The sequence below is a fragment of the Varanus komodoensis genome, unplaced genomic scaffold, assembly GCF_004798865.1.
Source record: "Varanus komodoensis strain SLA01 unplaced genomic scaffold, ASM479886v1 scaffold48, whole genome shotgun sequence".
Taxonomy (NCBI): Eukaryota; Metazoa; Chordata; class Lepidosauria; order Squamata; family Varanidae; genus Varanus; species Varanus komodoensis.
Genome location: NW_025336059.1, coordinates 5767356 through 5783871, shown reverse-complemented (window position 1 = coordinate 5783871; position 16516 = coordinate 5767356). Strand labels below are relative to the sequence as shown.

At 48.1% G+C, this 16516-nt stretch overlaps 1 protein-coding gene across 1 annotated transcript in view; it reads right to left on the bottom strand.

The window, feature by feature from the left end:
- Positions 1 to 15728, bottom strand: part of PLCH2 (phospholipase C eta 2) — a 94017-nt gene extending 78289 nt beyond the window's left edge. The window contains exons 1-4 of the mRNA XM_044445420.1: positions 15608 to 15728; positions 9259 to 9405; positions 5479 to 5722; positions 4667 to 4796 (exon numbers count right to left, since the gene is read on the bottom strand). Coding sequence (XP_044301355.1) covers positions 4667 to 4796; positions 5479 to 5722; positions 9259 to 9405; positions 15608 to 15728 — 642 coding nt within the window. The remainder of the gene's footprint in view (positions 1 to 4666; positions 4797 to 5478; positions 5723 to 9258; positions 9406 to 15607) is intronic.
- Positions 15729 to 16516: the final 788 nt, after the last annotated feature.

Genomic DNA, 16516 nt, shown 5'->3' with positions numbered 1-16516 from the left:
ACTCATCATTCATTTCTGCCACCCTTTCATGTGGTTTATTTTGCTGGATGGCCAGCAAAAGAAGGCCAGAAACTCCTAATATGGCTTCATCCACACAGCGGACGCACCATATAGATCCTAATGGCCCATGAGAGTTATGGGGACACAGAATGCTCCCTTGAGCCAAGCCAGATCATGGGCTCACCTGGATCAATACTGCCCACACGGGCTGATGGCAGTCCTCCAGGGTCCCAGACAGGAGCCTGTGGAAGATGCTGGAGGTGGAACCTTTGTGTGCAACATATAAGGTCCACCACTCACCAGTGCTCTTTCCCTTAAGATAAAGACATTTGCCTTGCAGACGTCAACCTCTTGCGCCATGTAGACTGGTACTGCTGGCACTGACTGGCAGCTGCTCTCCAGGGTTCTTTCCCAGCCCCTCCTGGAGATGCTGGGTTTGAAGTGGAGACATTCTCCATGCAACACTGGTGAATTCCAGATTTATTGGTCTACATTTCATTCCTCCTGGAGTCTGGGATTCCCAGGGCCTTTCTAAAATTAATTCCAGCCTTGCACAGTAGGTCTCAGCTTGCAGTTCCTTCACTTGATACGGATCTTCTCACACTTGTCTCTGGCTACCGGTATGGAATTGTATGCATGAGGGCATTAAGATACAATGGGAGAGGCCACTGTGTGTGTTTGGGTGTTCAGGCACACAGGGACCCACTGTCCACGCGATATTAATCTGCTTGCTTTTCCTTCACAGCCCGGAGAGCTTCAGCTCCAAACTGGCCCCCACCCTGGCTTCTCTGAGGTGTCTCTGGAGCCCAGCCAAATGTAGACATTCTCTATGGTTGAGCACTTGTAAGATGCGCTCAACTGGAGCATGGAGAACATTATAGTTGAGTGACTTTGCCACGTCTGGGGAAAGGGGTGGAGACAGAGGGAGAGAAGAGGAATCATACGCACTGGAAAAGTCTCTGACGCATGATGAAGGCCAAGCAGACTTCCCGAACTTTTCTTTAGAGATGCTTTCCCTCAACATCTTGGGAGATGTTGGTGACATCTTCTGAACTCAAGGCAGATGGAGAGACGGGTGGAAGGTCTCACGATCAACCAACAGGACTACATAAGAGCTGGCAGAAGAAAGATGGTGGCACTTTCCCAACATTTCCTTTCCAAATTGTCCTTTTACAGCTCTCTAATACAAGAGGACACTCGGAACTTTCTCTTTTTGTGGAGGTCCCAATCCAGAGGGATGTTGCTGGGCAGACAAATCTGCATTTCATCCCCCCCCCCTTCTTTTGGTTCCAAGCTGCCATTTTGCTCATTCCCACACATGGATTTTTAAAACCTCAAATCATTTCTCTTCTGAATACAAAGTTTGTGATTCAGGGGAAATTTAGAGCCAGTGTTGTATAGTGGTTAAGACTGCCAGGCTGGTGGGGGGGGGGGGCTGGGGTTCGAGTCTCCACTCAGCCACGAAACTCACTGGGTGACCTTCAGCCAGGCACGGACTCTCAGCCAAACCCACCTTGCAGGGTTGCTGTGGCGAGGACAAAATTGGGAGGAGGGGGTCCGATAAGTTGTCTTGGGCTCCTTGTAGGACGGAGATAGGCGGGGTATAAATGTAATGTTTTTGCAGTTGTAGTAGCAGTGAGAAATAATTCCTGTCAAACAGGAACTGAAGCAAATTTGTGCAAATCTGCTAAAGCTGTGGAAGCCCTGTGGGTTGAACACTTACATGTACGAACACACTAGTCATTTAAACTAGTGTGGTTAGAGGCGAAAGTCCATGAGAAGTCTTAATTTTCACCACAGCAAGCAAGCATCAGCGCAAAGCCGGCAAACCAGAAAGCAGGGTGCAGAATTATGAAAATCCATAGGATAATCACCCCCTGTTGGATTCCTTACACACCCCTATCTGTACCTCTAATAAGCTCTAGGAATGGGACAAAAAGAAAAACACAAGTGCCAAGAAAGAGCAATTGAAGCTGCATTTTTAAAGGCAAGTAAGCAATTGGAAAGGATCATTAAAGCAATTCTGGAAAGAAAGAAAAAATCCTACCATTTAAGGTAAGTCCTTCTCCTTCAGCTCTCAGGAAATACATTATACAGAGAGGAAGAGAGAATACAGACTTCCTGAAGGCAGAGCATCCTTGAATTACCTGGGCAAAGGATGCCAAATTCAGGCCTTTCGGGAAGGAAACGAAACCTTAGAGCTGCTGCCAGATTCCGCTGATGCGAAGGAACCGTTTTCAAAGTCAGAGGCAAACTTCACAAGCCACGCACGCATCTGCCTACCACAAAGCCACACCGACTGAATTCCCAGCAGCCTTGCGAAGTACACAACGAGACATTTGAATAGCGCCGTGCATTGGCGATGTCACTTTAATCTTTTCCCCCACTCAATTATAAAATAGGTCAGAGCCAACACGCAGAAGAAAGCTTCGGAAACTGCTTCTGTAGGCCTGACGCAGGTTTCCAGTACAGGACACATCTTCATGACGGGCACAATTAGTACAGCAAATGTACTCCAAGAGACAGCTCTTTGGCACATCCTTGCAACGCACAGGAAAAATCCAGGACTTCCAGAGGATGTAACATACAACCTGGTGCAATGAACGCATCCCACCCCACCCCCCACCACACACACACACACACACACACACACACACCACACAATGAACTTGGCCGAAAGCTCTGCAGAAAGCAGAGGTCCTGCACAGCTGTTCACAGCTGGAAAGATCCAGGGAAAGGGGATTCATGTCCAGATCAGATTCAACAAAACAGAAGGAATGAAAAGGAACATCCACGTGCATCAGCAGTGTTCACTTGTGAAGGAACGCAACACACTGCTTTAACATGCTTGTCAATACACATCCACCCTTCTGGCCAGTGAGTGGCCAGTTGGGAGGGTTTGGGTGTTTCTGTGATAAAAGGTTTGTTTACACAGATACGCGGGCTGAGCCTAAGCTGGGAGATGAGAGCTTTCGTGTTCCACAAGCTGGAACTTCTTCCATATTTGCCCTCCCGCCCCTTGAGATCGGCAGCAGAGGCCCTCCTCCGGGAGCCCTCCGTGAGAGACATCAGGAGGGTGAGTACCCGGAGGAGGGCCTTCTCTGCGGTGGCACCCCAACTGTGGAATGCACTCCCCAAAGAGGGCCGCCTGGCGCCGTCGTGATTTGTTTTTCGGTGCCAGGCTAAGACCTTTTTATTCCAGCGGTATTTTAATAAGTTTTAATATTGTCTTTTCTATGTTTTTAACTGCAGCCAGTGTGGGACAGGAATTTATTTATGTTATATTTCATGCTGTAAGCCGTCCTGAGGCTTTTTGCGAACAGGACGGCATATAAATATTTTAAATAAATACATACACACACACACACACTGGATAGGTTTGTTTAAAACAAGACAAAGTGACATGAGCTGGGAAGGAACTGCTTCCAGCCCACTGGCTTCCTCTCCCACCATGATGGGAGGACCCTACAAAAAGTTGCCTGGGGTGAGGGAGAGTTCCAAGTCGAACGGCCTGTCCATGGGGGTGATGCTTCGAGGGGCCCATTTCCCAGCAGCAGAAGGAAGCAGCGATGGAGGTGGGAGCAAAGACGGGTCCAGAGGCAGAGGATGCGATCTACCAAGAACTGCTAAGCATGGGAGAGACGGTGTTCACGGCAGTGCTGACACGTAGTTGTGGGCTCTCCCAAAACAGAGGCATCCAAGATGTAGCTCCCAGCCACCCATTCACGATGCTTCAGCAGGGAGTCCCCCTTCAGCTCCATTTCTATGATTCTAGGGGGGGTCCCTTTGGCTGCCCAAGTCAACGCCTTTCTGGACAGGATGAGTGCACTGTGGACCTGAAAGGATCTGGCCATCCAGCTCCTCCACCTAGAAGTTGCCCAGGCACCAAGAATAAGCCACGTCAGCCCATTCTCTAAGCCCGCAAGCATCTCACTGCAGGCAAACAAAGGCCTGGAGACCTGAGGGGAAAGCAGCTTGACAAATACCTGCCAGAGCCAGCAACTGCCTTCCTGATGTTTTGGACTAAACTCCAGTAAATCCACCCAGAACAGCCAAGGTCCAGGGTTCTGGCAGCTGTAGCCCAAAACATCTGGAGAGCACCAGACGGCCTACCTTCATAGAAGTCATTTCCAGCGTGAACATTTGGTCTCGTGGCACACGATGCCTGGGAGAATCTGCAAGGGGATTTTGCATCACGGCTGAGCAACCAGGGTTTCTTTCCAGGCACCTTTAAGGCTGATCATGACTCATTTATAGAAGAGGAGGAATGGAATCTGTGGGGAAAAATTAGCTACTCTTCTCAAATTTCTTTCTTTCTTTCTCTGCACTTTAGCACTCCTCGACATCCAACTGAGGAGAAAACTACAAGACTCTGTCTGTGCTTCCTATGAGGCAGAGGTTTGGTGGCGATCCTAGAAACGAACTCCCTTCAAGGGGATGCTGGAGCCTGGGAATGAAGGTTCCAGCCATTGTGGTCCTGTGGGAGTTGTGTGACTCACACACAAATGTGCAATAATGATACTTGTTGATAAGAACAGTGTGGGAGATGCCAGAGATGGGAGGGCAAGCCAGACCCTGAGCTCTCAGGGAAGTGTCTCTGTTGAGGTCGATCACCCCAGAGAGTCTGTTTGCCTCACTCCGTGCAGCAGTGACCACCGCGCATTACCTTGAACATCTGCTTGACTTTCTGTCTGGGCAGGTTGACGTTCAGCTTGTGCATCAGCTGGAGCACTTCATTAATGCTCAGGCTGCCATCACCGTTTTTATCCGCTTCGTCAAAGGTTTGCTTCAACCACATTGAGCGCGAGTCAAGGAAAGAGAAGGGAAAACTCTCCAAGACCGAGCAAAAGGGAGGCAGCTCAGAACCGCACAAGGACTCCTTCCCCCGCAACTCCAAAACAATAAGCACTCACAGAAAGAGGGCGTTTGGAAGGCCACCTACAGGCTATAAAGCGCGTCCTCTTCTCAATCATTGGTCCCCTTTTTCTAGTGCTGTGCATGTCTCCCCACGACCTTTGGCAGAGGGAAGAGCCTCCTCCTGCCTTCATATCTGAAACCATTCGCTGGAGGTGGTGGGGACTGGAGCTTGCGTCTCCCTATGGGAGGGATAAGGAGCAGGTGTTCCACTACTACTTCCAAGCACTGATCAGAGATAACAGTGGGATTCTTCTCCACCCTGACCCTGGAGAGGGAAGGCTTGGGGTGGGCCCTAGCCAAAGCACTGCTAGCTAGGTGGGCTCACCTGGGAGGCTAAATTTAGCCAAATTCAGTTCTTTGTCCCTCACTTGTTCTGAGGGGAAATCCAGGAAAGACACATGGGCAAGGAGCAAGAGCTACTGCCTGTGTTGGCCATTCCTCGGGCCAGTGGCATGGGCCGGGGCCAGAGGAAGAGGAAGAGGGCAAGCCAAGGGGCAGCTGCAGTGGAAGCGAGGATGAGACACATGGGCACTGCATCCTCCCGCATCTCAGGAAGGATATTGGTCTCTCGTCCTCTGCCGTTTCGACAGGCTGTCTTCGTCGCTGATCCCAGCCATCAGGTACTTGAGACCGGTGATCCACGTCCGGGCCTCCTCTCCACTGGATGACACCAAGTCAAGAGACTCCATGTGGTCCCCATAGTAGATGCTGAAGCAGCAGTTGGGATCAAAGCTGCCATCGGCGTAGCGCTGGAAGATCTCTGACTGTTTCCCTTCGCACACCTCCTGGATCGAATCTATAGAGACTGGGAAAAAAGGGGGAGACGAAAATAAGGAGGTGTAAGAGGGGCTTCCCAGCAACCAGGAAGTTGCTTCAGCTTTCAATACAAAGCTGAAGATTAAGCAGCTTAAAATGTTAAGCATGTGCTCTAAAACTTAGGAATAATGAGAAAAATAGAGGGTGATATTGACTAAGAAAAACTTGGAGGAGCGGTCCCATCGTCGGGTGTTGTGTGGTGTATGAAACACACACTAGGCAAATGTTTAGCTCATGCACAGGATGCCGTGCAACAGCAGAGCATCCCAAGAGCACATGCTGGATGAATCCACCCCATGGTGATCAAGGCAGCTCCGTCCAGAGAACCTGGACCTCCTCGTCTATATGAAGCACCTCCTCTTCCTCATGCAGAATACCTGGGCCATGCACGTGAATACACTAACCTGCCACCAGAGGGCCACCCCTTGTGAACGCAATGAAGTTCACTGTGGTTCATGGAATACATATGCCAAAATAAAAGTTTGGTTGACCTTTCGGGTGCCACTAAGTTCTTGTTAAAACATTGGTGCATCTAGTCCTTGACAGGCAGTGGCTCCCGAGAATTTCGGGGAGCAGCCTTTCCGGCCCCTACAAGCAGATGCCACCCCTTGCATTTGGAACCTTTGGCATGCAGAGTCTGCCACTTTCTCCCTGAGCTAGGGCTCCACCTGGTGTCGCCAGGCAGTTCTGCAAAGCAGGCCTCTTCAATGGTACTTAGAAGCAGAAACATGCCCCATGGAGCAGCCGGGGCTTTCCCCTCTTGTTTCTGCTTTAAACTGAGATCATGCAGACTTCGCTCAGTTTATTGTGGGCTTAAAATAGGTGTGGGAAACCTGCAGCCTTCTAGACACTGTTGGACTACAACACCCATGATCCTTGGGCACTGGCCATGCTAACTGGAGCAAATGCAAGTTAAGAGTCTGGGGGTCCACAGGCTGCCACTCCTGACTTTAAAACCCTCAAATTCAAGACATGTTCTGCGTCCAGGTTTCTAAGGCTTGCATCGTTCAAATGCAATCGCAAAACTTTCCTCTTACAAATATGACCACATGAAGCTGCCATTTGCCAAATGAGGCCACTGTTCCTTCTAATTCAGCATTGCATGGATTTTATTAAATCTGTTCCATTCATAGTTCATAGATTGTCGAGTGGCACTTGTTCCTTGTCCAGTAATTGATGGGATTGGGTGTCTTCAGGGACCATGAGAATGCTGTCCCATTTGTGGAACTGTGCATCAGCAGTAACACAAATTAACCCAAGCACAAACTTGCACAAATCCCCCCCACCCCCAACCCTGAAGTTAAAAAAATAAAATCTGCAGAAGCCATGTGTCTCAGAAAAAGGTGTTCTGATGCCGAATCGGCAAGTCAGGTTCACAGAAATGCAAACGCGTTTGAGTTTCCCATGCACTCCTCCAGCGTTCCAAACAGGGTGTCTGCAGAGGGTTCCCCAGTGTGGAGCCTGTCGGCACTCATTTTTCTTCTATTATCTACTTTTTAATATTTATGTTGTGATTTATTAGATTTACATGCCACCTTTTCCTGTTAAAGAACTCAAAAGGTCTTACATCTTTCTCCTCTGCCTCTCCTGTAATATATGCATACATGAACTTGCACGAAATGTATACAGTTTTCTAGAAATTATAGGTATTAGCAAAGGCTGACCAAATAGCCAAATAAGTATCCATTTGAAGATATGCTTCGTATGCCAGCCATTCAAAAAAAGTGTTTTAAGATATTCAGTCCATTGCACGGATGAGTGGTTATCCTTTCAGGGTTATAATATCAGTCTTTTAGCTGTCCAAAGGGAGTGGAGAAGTATTTTCTCTGACCATTTGCTAATTTCCATGAGGCAGGTAAATAATTTAAAGGTGTGCATGCATCTGTGAATATTAAAAACTGTTTTGCTACACAATGTATTGGTGTAATATCCTTCCCCCTCCACACACACACACAACTACCAGACATTGCTGATATATATTGCTTAAAGGAAGCAGTAGCTGAACTGAGTTGCCAGCAGTTAACTGAAAACATAATCCCTTATTAAAGAGACACTGCAGAAATGCCCAGCAGAAGCGAAACAATGGTTTTTACTGAACAAGGCACAGCCTAAGATCCAACGACACAACAAGCAGATGTCGAAGTGGTGAGCCACTGATAAAGCATTTTGTGGTGGCACCCACAGCAGTTTTTCTAATTCCCAGCTTTCCTATGAACTCCCCTTCCGAGAAGCCTTACATGGGCTCAGGCTGTTTGGTCTAATCTGGTTAGCAACACATCCCCAAGGAACCTTCTGTTCCTCTTGGTGGCCACAGGCAGACGTGGGTTCCAGCAGAATGTTGTGTTCAGAGGCAAGCGATCCAGCTCAAGGCACCACCCCGGACAACTGCATGCACTGGAAGAGCAAGGTCGAATCACACCCAGGGAGGTGGGCAGGGAAGGCCCGCAGGCATCGTCTTCCAGGACCCTGGACAGATGCATGCTAGTGGGAACCTCTCAGGGAGAGTCTGGTCCCACCGCTGCTGGAGATGAACAGAGCTACCGCCTCCAGCCTGGGACATCCTCAGGTGGCAGAGGACGTGTTCCTGAATGAAGACTACTCCTGAACCAAGTCTTTCCTCTGAGCCACAGGGGAGACCGAGGCTGGAGAGCGTGAGAGCCTGTGGACTCATTCACTGAACATGGGAGCCTGACCTCGGATTCATGACAGATCTCAGCTGGAGAAAGAGCCTCCACAGCCTGCTCCTCCCAGTCTTCTGAAGGAGGAGAGGCTGGGACTGAACCTCAGTGCTCTCTTCAAAGGTCTGTCTTTAAGGTGAACTGCTAAAGTGCTTCAAATGCGTCTTTGAAAACATGAATATACAGGTTTGGTTCTGGATTCCTGCTCAGCTGACCCCCAGTGACAAACCTAGGTTTGCACCTGTACACTCTGTGGGTGCACATGCATGCAGAGGGGGGGGGGAGAGAGGGACGGGACGGGGAGGGGAGAGAGCGAGAGAGAGAAAGACCAATTCCCATCCCCAAGCCAGATTCCTTCTTCAGGCAAGTCACCCTCCATGGGTCCCCTGCCCTCCACAAAGCTGCTTTCTCACTGTACCCACATTTGTGTTTGGAGCTTTGAATGGGGCCTGTTAAATGAAATAGTCCTACATCCCTGGCTGGATAAATAGGCTGCAATAGCGCAAAGAAGGTGCATTCTTGTAAGTGGGCCTTGCATTCTTGGCCTACTGCAGGGGCCAAGCCATTCTGACTCTTCGTAAATGTTTGCTAGGTCCCAGACACTCAAACGCCCATGCGTTGCTGTCTCCTGCTTGACTGAGAAGAAGCACTTGAGCGAGGAAGCAGCTACGGGCTTCTCTGCTTCCCTTCCTCTGAGCATGGCCGGTGGGAAAAGTAGGTTACACAAGAGCGGAGAAACTCCATGGGGAGAATCTTGTGTCACGGGGCACTTCCCGGTTTGCCCACCCAGCACCCGGACTTACCCTCGCCCCCCCCCCCGTCATACCCTCCCACTCCGCACACTCACTTTTGGCTTTTTCGTTCTTTCGGGAGGGTCTCCAGCGAATGCAGGACTTGTGCTCATCCAGGTAGTAGAAACGGACAAGACCTTTGGAACTGCCGCGGAGTTTGATCATTTGAGTGCCCGTCTGCATGGAGTTCATACATTTTTCCACTGTGAAATAAGAGGAAACATAGAAGGGTTACTCCAAAAGGCAGGCACCGAGCAGACCGTGCTTCCATCCCAGGCGGGAAAATTATGTTTGCCAACAGGCACGAAGGGGAGGAAGAGGCCGCTGGATGAATGCAGCTGTGTGGTTTAGAACAGGGTTAAACAATGAAATGTCTTCCAGGCATTTAGGACCACAACTCCCCTACTCCTTTACCATTGGGCATGCTTGTTGGAGCTGATGGAACATACCAGGTTGCTCACCCCTGGGATATAGGGAAGGAGGAAGGCTGATGCACCAGTGAACGAATCTCTTGGTTTCTCTCCTTTTTTTTCAGCCTTATCTTCACTGAATGGTTGCAGATTAAGATTTTTGTCCCCAATTATTAAGAATGTTTCATTTCAAAATTCATTTAAGAATTTTTCATTTCCTCTCAATGGAAGCACATTTTTGCATGCAGCTTTGCCCAATAAGCAACTTTTCCCAAGCCGTTTTCCTCTTACACTGCATTTAAAGCATACTTTGATCTAATGCACACATTTGACTAGGGAATTCCATTGCCAAATGTATAGAAATACAAATATCAAAGGAGAACTGCAGTGACACTATGGTTCTAGGTTTAAGTTAAATGTGAAATGAACAAATTTCCCCTGTATCCTAAGCTCGTAGTTACAAGTAAGTCCAGATGTTTTATCTCACCAAATGCCCAGTTCCTAGCTTGTTTTCAAGTCCTTAGTGGCACCAGCTTGGTAATTCTGAATTGTTTCCTGGCAAATAGGACTAGACATTTGTTCTTCAAAAAACAGACAGAAGGACAGACAGGCACAAGTTCCCAAGAATCTACAGAAATGAGGAGGTCTTTATTCACATGAAAACCTCATGTATAAATTCTGGGCTCCACCAATTCTGGCCCATCCCAACAGGACTAAGAAGATCCTGTATTCTCAATTACCGCTATTGTGAAGAGCGACTCTGTGTCTTATCAACATTTAAGCTCTGCAGAGCTTTGTCAACAGCCATCACTGCCTCTTGAATTTCATGGCTGTTAGGCTCAACCGTTCACAATTAATTTGTGCACTCCCATTTATTTATTTAGCATACCCTTCGGTTGCCCCTCCACTCCGTGAACAGTCCAAGCAACATGTAATACAAAGCTGAAGATTAAGCAGCTTAAAATATTAAGCATGTGCTCTAAAACTTAGGAATAATGAGAAAAATAGAGGGTGATATTGACTAAGAAAAACTTGGAGGAGCAGTCCCATCGTCGGGTGTTGTGTGGTGTATGAAACACACACTAGGCAAATGTTTAGCTCATGCACAGGATGCCGTGCAACAGCAGAGCATCCCAAGAGCACATGCTGGATGAATCCACCCCATGGTGATCAAGGCAGCTCCGTCCAGAGAACCTGGACCTTCTCATCTATATGAAGCGCCTCCTCTTCCTCATGCAGAATACCTGGGCCATGCACGTGAATACACTAACCTGCCACCAGAGGGCCACCTCTTGTGAACGCGATGAAGTTCACTGTGGTTCATGGAATACATATGCCAAAATAAAAGATTGGTTGATCTTTCGGGTGCCACTAAGTTCTTGTTAAAACACAGATCACATGGTAAAGGAGGTGTTTCATTCTTTTGTTTTCAATGGCTTCTAATAGTTCTACAGGTTCCCCTATACCCCGCAGTAGTCAGATCTCACCTAGAATACTGCATCCAGCTTTAAGAACGATGCAGAAAAGTTAGAAAGGGTCCAGAGGAGAGCAACAAAAAGGATCCAGGGACTGGAAACACTGCCCTAAGAGGAGAGACTGAGAGCACTGGGTATGTTCAAGCCTTGAGAAGAGAAGACTGGGCGGAGGCATGATATCTCACTCTAAGTAGCTCAAGAGGAAGGTCAAGATCTCTCCTTCAGAAAGGAAGGTCAAGATCTCTTCTCACTGACACCAGAGTGCAGGACATGAATAACCAACTCAAGTGGCAACAACCCAGATTCAGGCTAGACATCAGGAAAAGCTTCCTCACTGTCAGAGCAACACGGCAGTGGGACCAGCTGCCTGGAGAGGTGGGGGGCTCTCCCACAACGGAGGCATTCAAGTGGGTTGGTGTAAACTGGTGTCCTGCAACAGCAGGGGGTTGGATCTAATGCCCTTCTTGGCCCCTTCCAACTCTGCTATCCTATGTTTCTATAAGCCTAAGAATCTATACAGCTCTTACTTAAATAAAAATGTACACCTATCTTTTTAAAGCACCTTTCAGGCGCTTGCATGCCACTCGGGATGGCAAGAAAAATCAAAGACAATCAGTTGCCTATGATTCTATGATAAAATCTAATAAAATACCCCACCAGTACAACCAAAACAATCATTAAAAAAGCAAGCCCAGCAGATAAAAACAAAGTCATTGAATCAATGCATACAACTGATTGAAGAAATGCCTGTGTAAGCAGGCAGGTTTTTGTGAAACACTGTTAAAGAGGGTAAACTGAGCCTCTCGGGGCAGAGGACTCCACAGCTGGAGATGTGGCTGCAAAGAAGACCTTCTGTTTATGTTTCTCATCTGCTCCAGCACTGCAGAAGATGCAAGGACAAGCTGGGATCTTAATGGCACCTATACCACCATTTTGCATAATAGGAACGCATCTTCATATTGTCAACTTCAAGACGGCCCAACTTCTGGTCTTGGACTGCCAGTTGCCCCTCAGGCAGACAATACTCTCCCATTTTGTCTTCCAAAATGCTGACATCCCTTCCCATCGGAGGACTCATCGGCAGTCTGTGTTGGCACTCGACCTGCCCCAAGCTTAAATATACATCATAGAAGGAAAGGATGGAGAGGGACCTGGGTCATGCAGATCATTAAAAATATCTTGAAAAGTCTATAAAAATTCACACAGGTGCACTGGGACAAATTGCCTTTAGAGTGGTTGCTTTGCAGTATGGAAAGGAAAGGGGGGCATTAAAAATTAACAGGGGCATCGTTATTAGCATAGTAAGTACATGATTTCTTGAAGTGAGGCAGCAGTTGAAGAAGATGCCAGACGAGGGCATTAGAACTTGGGTACTGATTTGGATCACTGGGTCCAACCTCCTGCTCAGGGGGGGACTCCAGGTCCAAGCATCCCCCTCAGATGCCTTCCAGCTCCACCTTGAATGACCCCAGGCTGGGAGAGCCCACCACCTTCCTAGGTCATGGGTTCCACTACTGTTCTAAAAGACAGGGTGTTTCTCCTGATGCTTGGTCAGCATCTCGGTTCTGGCACCTTCGGCCCGTTATATGTTGGGGCTGGGGGGTGCCACCATATTTGTTCCCCCCCTCCCCTCCCATCAGTGCACTTGAGGCTCAGAGGGAGAGAGGACCAGCCATGACAGTGGTGAGGAGTTGTGAGCTTGTCCACAGGTCCCCACAACCTTCTAACCAGTGCTGAGCACAGGCATGGCGCTTTGGACCCGTCTGTCACCCCACGGCAGCCTTCTCTTTTCCCTTTTCCCTGAAAGCCCATCCCAAAAACTTTCCGTCTAACAAAGGCCGATGTGTACCAAGGGAAGGGCTTTGGTGTTTCCTAAGGTACACATGCGCCCAACTGCACCAGCTTTCTGCATTCAGAGCTGCAATTCATGCTGATTCCCGGTTTTGGGAGGCTCCTGGGTGAGGCTGGGTCATGCATATGCGATGTGTTTTGACTCATAGTGCAAAAGATGAGAATGCATTCAGTTTTTCCAGCCGATGTTCACAGATATTAACCCGCTCATCTCTGGATAACCTTTCCTCACTGCCACCGGCTACTCCACACAGGGGCTGCCGGGAACATGAGAGAGGCAGCTGCATCCCACGGGGCAGAAAGTGTTAATTGGAGAACAACCAACTCTTTTTCGCCGGGAGAAAGCACAAGCGTCAGAAAAGGGACTGTCTGGCGGTGCCTGGTGGCGCTGGCCAAAGACGCCTCCTTTCCCAAGAAGGGACACAAAGGCACAGTGTCCGAGATGCTCCAGTCTCGGCTTCCAAAAATGACGCACTCTGCATCCTGCAGGTAGGATGTCACCAAGGCCCTCCGGCCTTCACGGCCGTAAGCCACGCTCTCGCCGACTCTGGGGTGGCTCGCAGTGGGCTAGATTCCACGCCCGCTGAAAGCATCACTGCATCCCTGCCAGGTCAGCGGAAAGGACCACCGCCCTTTTCGAAAACGGCAAGCCAACTTGTACTGCGGCACTCACACGGGAGACACAAAAACCACAGCCGCTCCCACGGCTGCTCTGTGAAGCTGACGCAATCCCCACCAAAGTGAGAGATTCTCTACAGCCATGGCCACTAGCCGCCGGTAGCCTTTGCTCCTTCAGAAACTAGTCTCAGCTAGCCGCTCCAGCACCTCCCTTGCGAGTCCCCCAGAGAGCTGGCAGAGCCAACAAGCAGTCTTTTGGCATCCAACAAACCTAACTATGAACAGGTCCACATCTGCTTTCTTTCTGCCAGACCTCTCTTTATTTACGGACTGGGAAGTACAGGCTGCTTCATATTCCAGTTTGCAAAGGTCAGAGTCCTCAAGCATAAGGTACCTATGCATTTGTCGCTCACAGGCTGTATCATCCAGCAATGGTGGCATGTAGAAATAACAGCCCCCGAGAAGGAATTGCCATTGCGAAATTGCCCAGAAATTCTTGACAGGTTCCACTCCGACACGGTTCAGCACAGGGGGAGTCAAAAGATGATCCGGTACGCATCAAGAGCTCTCATTCCGGAATTCTGCACACAGCTTGCAAGGCAGAGAAAGGTTTGTGGGAAGGCACCCTTTTCCTGGTGAAGGCCATTTCCTAACAACATATTCTGTATTTTTATTTGCGAGCAAGCCTGGGCAGCAATTCCTATTGCCTAAGCACAATATGAGGGAAAGCAACAATCTAAATCCATGAAGAATGAATCAGAAAGGTTTGGGAGTCTGTGAGTTAGTTAAACCAGCACAGTACACAACAGGAACATATATCAAGTCAGACCACCAACTGACTGAACAACTGGAAAAATCTGTGCTCCACTTTTTAGCAAAAGGGCTTCCTGGAGCAGCTCGGAGGCTCCACAGCCAGACAGTCTCTCCCTTCAGGCTTACTGTCTAAAAGACATGGGGCACAAGAGAAAAATGGATGGGAAGGAAAGAGGAAAACTGCAAGCTCAGGAATCATCAGTTCTAATGTCACACGCTGTGCTTGGCTGAGATGAAAACCGCCCTGGTAGAACTGCTGCTATGATTTTCCCCCCTTAGAGAGGTTTTTGTTGATTCTGTTGTTATTTCAAATCCAAAATCTATGTTTCCCTGCATTTTACCATGGAGTTCTCTGACTGTTACCATGAAGTTCTCTAATGAAGCAAAGCAAAAGTAATTTGTTCTCAAATCAAGCAGACCCAGGGCAGCTTATAAGTTTCTTCAACTTTCCATGTTATCTTCACAACAACAACCCTGTGAGGTAGGTCAGACTGAGAGTCCCAGATTAGCCCAAAGTCTTCCACTGAGCTTTGGGGCTAAGGATCTAAACCCAGATCTCCTGGGTCCCCGGTCCAATACTCAAAGCAACACACCACATTTGCTCTCCAGAAATGAGTCTTGTAAGATAAATATGTTGAAAAGCAGATCATATTTAAATACTTATTTAATTATGAAATCATACCGAATTTTTTACTTCAGAAAGCATATACAAATGAATTCTGAAATGGAATAGAATGAAATGAACTCCTGGTCCAGAACATGCAAAAGAGATGCAAATAATGTGTTTGGTCCCTCTGAATTATGTGCAGATTCACATTCTAGTGAAAATTCTGCATTAGCTTGTTCTGAAATTCCAAAAGATAATTTACAGCAAAGATGTAATTAAAGTTCAGCAAACTGAGGTTTAGGGAAGAGTGTTTGTACAGCTGTGTCTATGCACCCTCGCTGAAATCTTACTGCCGAAGTGAACAAAATAATACAAGAACGCAAGATTACCTAAACGGACGAGTGCATGGCCAGCTGCAATTTACACCGACACCAAGTCGTGGAAACACAATCTCAAAGAAGCAATACTTTTCATCGAGGAACAGAGATGCTACAGGCTGAGAATTATCTGAGGACGCACAGCACTCTGTATAACCCCTTCCACAACTGTGCTTAACCACCTCTTAAGCCCCAAAGCCTTAAAGACATTGTATTGTACAAGAGAGAGAGCTAGGCAACTTTTCTCAGCTTACCTATCTGGCCCATTTTCCATTTGGGAGTGGCTGCAATGCTCCCACCAATCCAGAAAAACTCCTCAGCCAGGCGGGCAACAGAAAACTTATTTCGGAGCAAAGGCGATCGGGAGATATCCATGCCGGAACCCTAGGCCACTCCTGAGTCTGATGCAAGTAACCTCCAAGATGTTGAGGTTAGGCGGTTACAAGGTTCCAGCAGAAAAACAAACACCCCCAGAAGTATCACAACAGCAGCAGCAGAAACAAGAAACTCTCTACAAATAAAAGCATCTATTTGTGGATTTTTAAAAAATGCATTTGTGAATTAAAAGTCAGACATTGTTCCAGGCTATTTTGATTCACAGCCAAAAATTGTTCATTCCAGACTTGTTCTGTCCTTCCACAAGACTGGAAGACAAACCCTGAGATTGTTTTCTTGGATGGAGGCGCTTTCAAAAATTAAAAAAAAGAGCTCACTTAAGACACTGAGGGGAGGAAAGAACAAGGCATTAGGCCCCAGAGAGGCAGGGTGACTTTCAAAGGATGCAAGGCAGACCTTGGGTTCAGATTCTGCTATTTCCTTCCCCCGTCACTGATGCTAGACTGTGCTGAAGCTCCTGCAATCTTTTCTTCATGCCACACTCTCTTTCAGTGGCAGGGAGACAATCCCTTGGTGCATTTTGGATCGAGAAAGCATTTGACACCCAAATGAACGCCACAGGCCCATTCACAAACTTTTGATGAGAATTGCACAAAAAGGGTTGCGTCTCTCATGTGTGGTGCCCACAGACGGCCGTGAGTGCCCCTTCAGATCCATCTTGAGGCCAAGATGTCTTCCTTCAAAAGCTGTATGTCTGCTCTTTTCTTTCCAAAAAGCCCTATTTGCATGCACTTGATCAAAAAAGGCATCTTCTGGCCCTTCCTCTG